This window comes from Gracilinanus agilis, chromosome 3 (assembly GCF_016433145.1).
Source record: "Gracilinanus agilis isolate LMUSP501 chromosome 3, AgileGrace, whole genome shotgun sequence".
In the NCBI taxonomy this organism is placed as follows: Eukaryota; Metazoa; Chordata; class Mammalia; order Didelphimorphia; family Didelphidae; genus Gracilinanus; species Gracilinanus agilis.
Window position 1 is genome coordinate 306,094,602 of NC_058132.1, and position 10,116 is coordinate 306,104,717.

The 10,116-nt window shown below is 40.4% G+C and overlaps 1 protein-coding gene across 2 annotated transcripts in view; it reads right to left on the reverse strand.

Moving 5' to 3' along the window:
* The window catches only part of CCDC93 (coiled-coil domain containing 93), a 118,566-nt gene extending 115,508 nt beyond the window's left edge, over positions 1 to 3,058 (reverse strand). For both annotated transcript variants that reach the window (XM_044669915.1, XM_044669917.1), the window contains exon 1: positions 2,941 to 3,058. In XM_044669915.1, coding sequence (XP_044525850.1) covers positions 2,941 to 2,982 — 42 coding nt within the window. In that variant the 5' untranslated portion in view covers positions 2,983 to 3,058. The remainder of the gene's footprint in view (positions 1 to 2,940) is intronic.
* Between the last annotated feature and the right edge of the window lie 7,058 nt (positions 3,059 to 10,116).

A 10,116-nucleotide genomic window follows, 5' to 3' on the forward strand; every position in this document is an offset into this window, starting at 1 on the left:
CATACTCACTCAGAAGAGCTTAGCCTAACTCTGAAGAGCAGAAACCAATGGGATCAAGAATGCATACTGTTTATGGTTTAAAATGCAGCTAGACAGACAACCCCAAAGTTCATCAATGCATATGTCTTGGATAAATAGTTCAAATGAAGAATGAAATTAGTCCAGTACTGAATAAGAGGAGATTAAACTGGACTGCATTTTAAAAATTATGCAACATTTTTAATGACCCCCTCCCCTCACAGCTTCTTCCTAAAACAAAAACCCATCTTTTTTTTTAATACCAGTATTTTTCCAGTGATGCTACATGACTGTAAAATATGGGATATCTAGTTTTCAAAGAATTAAAGTTTCAGGTGCGCCGAAGAGTAATGGGAAGATGGGCTACAGCATATTACCTAAGGAGAACTTTGTAAGGGAAGGGACATAAAAGATATTACTAGGTTAATATATGTCACGAAAAGGAGGTGACCCTATCAGGTAGTAAGAATAAGGGATAACCAATGAGCAGTCTTTGTGTTTTTAGTAAAACTCATATAAGGATATACAAAAAAGAGTTTTTTTGCAGGATGAGAATGCATGGATGGATGATTTGCAACCTGAACTGTTAGAAGGAAAATCACTGAGAACTAGAAAAGATTTTAGAAGTCATCAATTACCACACCCTCATTTAAGGCAACACTCAGTACAGATGAATGACTTGTCTGAAAATAAAATCAGAGATGCATGAAATATCAAAATGGATTTACATTCTTCAAGCATACACCAACTGAGAAAGCAGGGAAGCAGGCTAGAAATAGGTTAAACATTTATAATGGATACTTAACTGAAATGATAATTGAGGATATTTTCAGTCTGTTCTCCATTCCTTGAGTTCCCTCCCTCCTCATCTCTACCTCTTGGCTTCCTCCAAGTAACAGCTAGAATACTGCCTTCTACAAGAAGCCTTTCCCAAACTTTTCTTTCAGTTGGTTATCTCCCAGTTATCTCGTACTTTCTTTGCTTACACATAATTGTTTGCATGTTAGCTCTCTTCAGACTGTGACCTCCTTAACAGCAGGAACTGTTTTTTTGCCTTTCTTGTATCACTAGCACCTTAGCCCAGTGCCTGGCATGGAGTAAGTAGGAGTACTTAATATAGTGCCTGGCACATTTAATAGGTAATTAATAAATGCTTGTTTTCTGACAACTCAGTCAAAAAACAATAATATCTCTCTCCCTCTACTACCTGCCAAACACCACTAACTACCACTTTCAAGATGAAGAGAAAAAGCATATGCCATTGTATTTATTCCAAATCTCCTGCTAAATCAGGTTTGCTTCCAAATACTCTGACTTAAGTGAAGGCCCTCATCACCTCAATCCTAGACATTACAATGGGCTGCTGGCTGGTTGGTCTCCCAACCCCAAGTCTTCTCCCCACTTCAGCAGTCACCACCCAGCTGTCAAAATAATCTTTCTAAGTCACAGGTCTGACCACATCAGCACCATCATCTCACATCCCTAAGCAATAAACTCCAGGAGCTCCCTTCAGAATCACATATAAAATCTCTGGTGTCAAAACCCTTTATAATCTCATACTCTATACCTTTCGGGTCTTCTTATAACCCTACCACTCAATCGTCAAGTACTCTTTGTCATTTCAGTAATATGGGCCTCTTAGCTATTCATTGAACGAGACATTCTATCCCCTAATTCCAAACATTTTCACTGGCTGTCCCTCACGCCTGGAATGCTCTCCCTCCTTATCTCTGCTTCCAGCCCTTCCCTTGCTTCCTATAAATTCCAGCTAAAATTTTTTACAAAAAATTTTACAAAAAGCCTTTCCTAATCCTCTATAAATCAAGTGCCTTCCATACATTGATTCCTTTCAAATTATATAGCTTTGTATAATTTGTTTGTATACACTTGTTTGCATGTTATTTTTCCCCCATTAGATTGTGAGCTTATTGAGAGCAGGGACTATCTTTTGCCTTTCTCCGTTTCTCCCTCTCTAAGCCTAGCTTGATTGTTTATTGACAGATTGGCTGACTAAAGGGGCTCCGTAAAGTTGGCTTCTTCTCAGTGTCAGTTTACATTAGGAAACTTACTAGAACTGAAAGTTAGCTCTTTGCTATCAACGTCCTCTCCCAGAGAAATCATTGTGTCAACAATGCTGATTACTCCAAATCTCAAGAAGAAAGTGTCCAGAAACAAAGCTCCGGTTCCTCATCCCTCCCTCAATACTTTTCAGCATGCTTCTGACCCACATTCCTAGCTCTTAGCATAAACGAAGCTAAGCCTACAAAGGCAGGGCGCCTTCCCTGACAACACCGTGACAGACGTGAAGCAGAAAATCCCACCTAGCACAAACAGGAAATCTGGGTATTTCCGATCTCCTACTGGGAAGGGTAGGCTGACACACCCCCTCGCCAGACAGACCAGCGGGAGCAGAGAAGAAAGAAGCGATCCTGCAAGGTCACCCCTTGCACAATCATTAAGCCCAAACCACCCAGAGGAATAAGTTGCGAGTCTCGTGATCACAGATAAAGGGAAGGAGCCTCGGGTGCTGGGGTCGGAAGAAAAGAAAACGGGCAGGCAGGGAGGAAGGAAAGGAGGCAAGGCTAGTGCTCCACTCACAGGCGTGACAGCAGCAGGGGCTGGAGCCCAAGGCATCCACCCCGAGTCCAGTGCCCTCTCTGGACCATTCCCGGGGCCCCAGGGACCCTGAGGCTCGAAGAAAACCCGGCGGCGTAGCAGCCAGGAGGGGAGTGGGGCCAACGCGTCCACCTCTCTCATTTCCTTCCTCCGGACCCTCTGCCCAGCTCCCAGACACAACTGGGCTTGAGGGGGTCAGGGCACGCAGAGTCCCTCCTACGGACCCCCTTATCCCCCCTTCTCGGGGCACGTCCAGGAAACCCCGTCCCCGCAGCTTCCTAGCAGCCAGGGGGAAGCATTCCGTACCTCCTGCGGAGCCTGAGGTTCCTGCCCCCGAGGGGGCTCCATGACCCACCCACCCAGGTCCGGGCTGGCGGCAGCAATGGACCCGAAATGAGGAGCTGCGGGAGGAAGTCGTCCCTGGCTCGGAGCTGCTACCGGGGTGGAGTGCAAAGAGAAAACTTCCTCCGCCCCCAAACAGACCTCCCCGTCGCCTGGACAGGCCTGCGCATGCGCGTCGGCGCCAGCCCCAGCCCCGGAGCACGCGCACGGTGCCGGGTTTCCGAGGTTGCTGGGAAGGAGCCCAGAGCAGCCAGCTTCAAGTTCATGTTCTGGGCGGCTGCGCCAGCTCTAAAGGGTTTGCCTTAGTAGATCAGCTTCCTGGTCCAAGAGTGGAACCGCCTGGGAAAGCAGGCGCCCTCCCACCCACCCAGTTGCAAAATAAGGCTGCATTTTGACTTCCCAAGGAAGCTTTTTTGGAGGGAGGGTGACGAAGTCAAGAAGACTGGACTTCCAGGATCAACTGGGACAGTAACTGAATGACCCTGGTGCTTGAAGCGTTGTACGGTGGAAAGTGTCGGAGTCCCGAGATCTGGGTTCGAATTCTTTCTTTGTCACTTACTAGTTATGTGACTGGGCAAATCGCTTAAGTTCCCCAGGCCTCCGTTTCCTTGTTTGTAAAATGAAGAGATTGGACAAGTGGTCTCCAAGTTCTTGAAGCCCTTCTAGTTCTATCCCATTCAACCCTTGGGATTTTTCAAATGTAGGAATAAAGAAATGGAGGCCAAAGATTCACTGAAGGTAAATGCATAGAGGCTTCCCATTCCAAATCTAGTGTTCTTTTCAGCGAAATTGCCCAGAGCCTTGGTTTCATCATCTGTAAAATGTAAATAATTCTTGGACCATCTGCCTAATGGGATTGGGAGGAAAATATCTTTAAAAGTTAAAACACTGCATAAATAGCTTGCTTACTGAAGACCTTCTACATGAATAGGAGACAGAAAAATTGGCATCACATATATTTAGGATATCTGACTCCTACTTTTTTCCTCCTGTTTCCGTTTATACTGTGTATTCTTGGGTTACAAACCATCATATAGCTAAACAAACAGATCTTTTCTCCAGATGAGAGTCCAGTCTCCAAAAGCACATCGGTTAATGACTGTCTATTTTCCATCCCCTGTGCCTCTTGGGATAAACCATGTATGTATCTACCTTTGTGGCAGATTCTAAGAGGTGAAATACTTTGTATTTGTTCTCTTCAGAAGTATCCTAGATGTCAAGAAAGAGATTCTGTCCTCCAGAGTCCCTCCATCTCATTTGTTCCCTTCTCTTTTTTACACTTAGCTCCTTCTGTCCAAGCTGGGGCTAAGATCACAAGAAGTGACTTCTTTTCTCAAAGTTTTGGGAATCTTAGGAGTTTAGAACTGGAAGGGAAATTAGATTTCTCATCTGTAAAATAAGAGGATTGACTTATAATTAGATAAATGCAAATTAAAACAACTCTGAGGTTCCACTTCACACCCATCAGATTGGCAAAGTTGGCAAAAAGGGAAAATGACAAATATTAGCTTGGCTGTGGGAAAACAGATACCTTAATTTATTATGGTGGATCAGTGAATTGATCCAGTCTTTCTGGAAAGTAATTTAAAATTATGCCCCAAAAGTCACTATACTGTGCATACCCTTACACCTAGCAATAATCATTACTAAACCTATTCTACAAAGATATCAAAGAGAAAAAACACCCAAATGTACAAAATATTTATAGCAATTCTTTGTATAATGTCAAAGAACCAGACTAAATGGTTGCCCAACACTTAAGGAATGGCTGAACAAATTATAACACATTAATGTGGTGGAATATAATTGATATGATATTATCATGATATCATAATAAAATAATGAAAAAGGATGGTTTCATAGAAACTTAGGAAGAAATGTGAATTAATGCTGAATGAAATGAACAAAACTAGGACAACATTTATACAGTGATGACATTGGGTTTTTTATTTTAATTTTAATTTTAAAAAATATTTTTCCATGTTTACATGATACATTTTCTTTCCCTCTCCTCTTCCTTTCTCCCTCCCAGAGCTAACAAGCAATTTCACTGGGTTATACAAATGTTACAACTTAATACCTATTTCCATATTATTCATTTTTGCAATAGAGTAGTCTTTTAAAACTAAAACCCCAAATCATATACCCATATAAACAAATGATGTCATATGTTTCTCTTCTGTGTTTCTACTCCCACAGTTCTTCCTATGGATGCGGATAGTGTTTTACTCATAAGTCCCTCAGAATTGTCCTGGGTCATTGCATTGCTGCTAGTACAGAAGTCCATTACATTTGATTTTACCACAGTGTATCAATCTCTGTGTACAATGTTCTTCTGGTTCTGCTCATTTCACTCTGCATCAGTTCATTGAGGTTCTTCCAGTTCATATATCATTCCTTTCAGCACAATAGTATTCTATCACCAACAGAAACCACAATTTATTGAGCCATTCTCCAATCAAAGGGCATCCCCTCATTTTCCAATTTTTTGCCACCACAAAGAGTGCATCTGTGAATATTTTTGTACAACCCTTTTTATTATCTCTTTGGGGTACAAACCTAGTACTGGTGTTGCTGGATCAAAGGGCATGCATTCTTTAAAATGACAATATTGTAAAATCAAACAGTTTTGAAAGACATAAGAATTCTGATCAAGGAAATGACCGACGATGATTCTAGAGGGCTGATTATAACACATATTACCCACCTGAAAGAGAAGTGAGGGACACAAGATGCAGAATGAATCATGTATTTTTGGACATGGCTGGTACAAGAATTTGTTTTCCTTGACTATTAATATTTGTTACAAGGTTTTTGTTTTCTTTTTTTACAATAGAAGTTGGGGTAGGAAAGAGAAAAAAATTACTTGTTAGTTGTCAAAAAATCTTCAAAATAAATAAAATAAGGAGCTGAAATGAAGTATCACCTTGTCCAACCATTTAATTTGACAGATGCAGAAAATGAGACCCAAAAAGAAGAAATGAATTGTTCATTTTCATTGCAATAGTAGCAAATTACAGAATTGAAATATTTTAGAATTGGAAGGATCTTTAGTGATCATCTAGGTCACCCATTCCATTTTAAATATGAAATAAATTGAGGTCCTATAAGTCCTAGCTAGTTAGTGACATAGGCTATATTAGAACCCCACTGCCCAAGGGGGTTGGCAGTGGCCTCTGGAGTTGTCACCCACTCTAGCAAGTGACTCCCGAATTCTCTTACTTAGTGTCAAGTAGGAGTGCTTAAGTTTTTTATTGATTAATTTAGAAGTTGCTGATTGATAGACAAAGAAAGTTTGATTCACTCTTCACAAATCCAAGTTTGCTGCCCTTTCTACTGCACCACATTGTTATCTATGATATATATTTGCTGGATCCTTTTAGTCAATAAAATAAGAAGCAATTATTTCATACCTGCTGTGTTCCATGGTACACAATATAGGTGCTAAGTGTGCAGATAGGTGTCCTAAAGTCTAATTCTACATATAATCTTGATCTTATTGTCTCTTGCCATTTTCTCTAGTAGATAACCCCTCACCCTTATCCAGACTCTCTAGTCTTTAATCTCTTCTTGTCTACTGGCTATTCCTTGCCACCTACAAACAGTATATTATCTACTTCATCCCTAAAATAAATAAATAAAATTTTAAAAAATGTTTAAAGAGCCCTCATGTGACCCCACTAGCTATTATACTTTATGTTTCTTCCCCTTTCTGGCTAAATTTGAAAAAGTTATTGGTGACCTCTTCCTTTCTTTTCACTTGCTTCTGGATCCTTTGCAGTTTGGCTTCTGACTTCATCATTCAACTGAAATTGTTCTCTCCAAAGTTAGTAATAATCTCATAACTGTAAAATCTCATGACCTTTTCTCAGACCTCAGTCTTCTTGACCTTTCTTTAGCTTTTGGCAATTTTAATCACCATGTCCTCTTAGGCAGCTAAGTGTTACAGTGGTACTGAGCCTTGAATTAGAATGATCTGAATTCAAATTCAACCTCAAATACTTATTAACTTTGCTACCCTAGACAAGTTACTTAACCTCTGTCTGCCTTTTATTTTTTAAATTCATTCAACCAATTTATTTGATTAAATCTCCATAGTGGAAAGCATGCCTTACATTACATTAAAATGAGACTTATTTGTGCAGATATAGCAGAATACAACATTCATTTGAAATCTTTATATGGAAGAAGTTATACGAGTTTCAAAAAGAATCCATTTAAAGACTTGCTTGAAAGATCATCATGTTATTTCAATAATTAATTCATGATGGGTGGCTTCTTTAATGTTTTGAAGCTGATGAAGTTCCCATTGTCTCATGCTATTTGTTACTTGTCCCAGATAATTTTCTCAACTGTAAAATGGGGATCATAAGAGCACCTACCTTAGGTAGCTGTAGGGATCAAATGAGGTGATATTTGTAAATCACTCAGCTCAGTGCCTGGCACATAGTAGTCAGTTAATAAATACTTCTTCCTTCCTATGTTTTTTTTTAAAACTTCTCTCCTTGTTCTTTTATTACCTACCTAATCATCCCTCAGTCTTTTTGTTGATTCCTCACCTTTGTCATGCCCACTAATTATAAGCATCCTCCAAGGCTTTGTCCTAGACCAGTGATGTCACCTTTTAAAGATGGAGTCCTGGGCCCCACCGCACCCTCACCCCAGACAGGGGAGGGAGAAAGAGCTCCTATTGGACTGCTGGGGAGAATGGTGGGGAAAGTGAGGAATGTCCTCAGGCCCATGGAGAGGAGGAGCAGAGCAGCTCCACTCCAAATCCCCCTGACTTTCTAGTAAGGAACTCTGGCAGATGACTGCAAGTGTGCCCACAGTGAGGGCTCTGCGTGCCCTTTTGGGTATATGTGCCACAAGTTCACCATCACTGCCCTAGACTCTGCTACTTCTATTCTATCTCACTTGTGACCTTATCAGCATTTATGACTTCAAGTATCACCTCAAAGCAGATAATGCTGAGATCCATTGGTTTAGCCCTGGTGTCTCTTGTGAGCTCTAGCCACAAATCTTCATAACACAATATGTCCAAAAAGAAACTCATCATCTTTTCCCCAAAATCCTCCTCTCTGCCCACCTTTTTTACTGTAAAGGGTATCACCATTATCCCAGTTACTCAGGCTCTCAACTCAGTGATATCCTTGACTCTTCTCTCACATTCACCCCATATATCCAGGCTGCTGACAAGTCTCATTGTTTCTACCTTCACTTCATCTTTTTTTATATGTTATCGCTTTATTTACACAGCTCCTAAACAGCATAGATTCTTATCACCTCTCATCAGAAGCATGGCAATTGACTCCTAATTGGCTTCCCTATATCAATTCTCTCTTTAATCCCAAATCATCCTACTTGGCTACCAAAGTAATTTTTCTAGAGTAGATCTGACCATGTCACTCCTCCACTCTATAAATTCTCTAATGGTTTTCTATTATTTCTCTATATGTGCACACATCCTTGTCTATTTAATACTGGCACATCTTTGCAAGCATTTGACCAACATTAGGGGTCCAGTCTATGGCAATGATATCCTCTTTCTCTGGACCAAACCTCAAGAAATGTTATGTGGCCATATTCTTGTCCTACTTAGCAATAAAAGCTAATTGTTCTGCAGTTTAGTTATGACAACCCTCTATTCTTCATTAGTGATAATGGTATATGTCCCAAGTTTGTGGCAACGTAGAATTTGCAGTATGACTACTATTCAGAGAGGCTATAGATTCAGAAACATAAAACTAGGCTCTCATCTTTGACAAGCTAGCAATATAGTTGGGGAGTCAAAATTATAACACATGAGAGAACTAGTGAACAAAACAATACAGTGTTTAATTAACTAGTATACTGCAGTGCTATGTAAGTATGTAGAATTTCTGAGAAGAGGGAGATCACTGAGGGCTAGAGTAATAGTGACTAACATTTAGAGAATGCTTACTTTGTGCCAACCTCTATTCTAAGTACTTTACAATTATTATTTCACAATAATCCTAGGAGGTAGATGCTATTATTATCTCCATTTTAAAGTTAAGAAAATTGAGGTAAAGGAGTTAAGTGATTTGCCCAAGGTCACACAGCTAGTAAGTGTTTGAAGCCAGATTTAAAATCAAATCTTCCTGACTTCAGAGTAAAGATACAACTGATGGAGGAGGCGGGACTAGAGCTAAACCTCAAAAGGTCAGAAGAACCTAGATAGGAGGAGGGAATATAGAGGAAAATGCAAAATAGATCATATCATAGGTTAGGGGAAAAGTATAAGGTAGAGGCTAAAAAACAGAATAGTTGTTGTTCAATCATGTCCAACTCTTGGTGACTCCATTCGGGGTTTTATTGGCAAAGATACTGAAGTGGTTTACCATTTCCTTCTACAGTGCATTTCATAGATGAGGAAAATGAGTTAAACAAAGTTAAATGACTTACCCAGGGCCACCCAACTGGTAAGTGTTGAGGCCAGATTTGATCTCAGAAAGATGACTTTACCTGATTTGCAGGCTGGGTACTTGGCCCACTGTGCCACCTTGCTGCCCCTGAGGAGAATACAGACCCCAAATACACTGCTCTCCTTCATTTCCTTTCATTTCCCCCCAAAATCACTGCTTTAATTTTCTCCCCCACAAAGTTATTTCCTCCTCTCCTTAATAAATAACAATGAAAATAACATAAGTTGGACTTACTTTACAATCCTAAAAAATAAGAATAGTTTGGGTGTTTAATATTTCCAAAGAAGCAAGAAAGAGGAAACAAAGGAAAATGATTGTTGGAAGGCCCAATGACATCATTTCATATCTTTACTTGCCAGGCCCCTTCTCTACCTTTTCTTCCCTAATAAAAATTATGCCCCACCAGGCTTCAGAGATTCATTCAAGCTAAGGATGCTAGTTTTATCAAACTAGGCCTGAGTGCTTACAGACTAACTAGACATACCCTGCAGCTTGACTCCCCATGTGGGGGGGCCCCAACACAACATTTTTGTCCCAAAGGCAAGAAGTAGACTGTTCTTTTGATTTTTTAAAAACCTGTACCTCTGTCTTAGAATCAATACTGTGTATAGATTCCAAGGTAGAAGAGCAGTAAAGGGTAGGCAATGGGGGATAAGTGACTAGCCCAAAGTCATATGAGGAAGTACCTGAGGTCAGA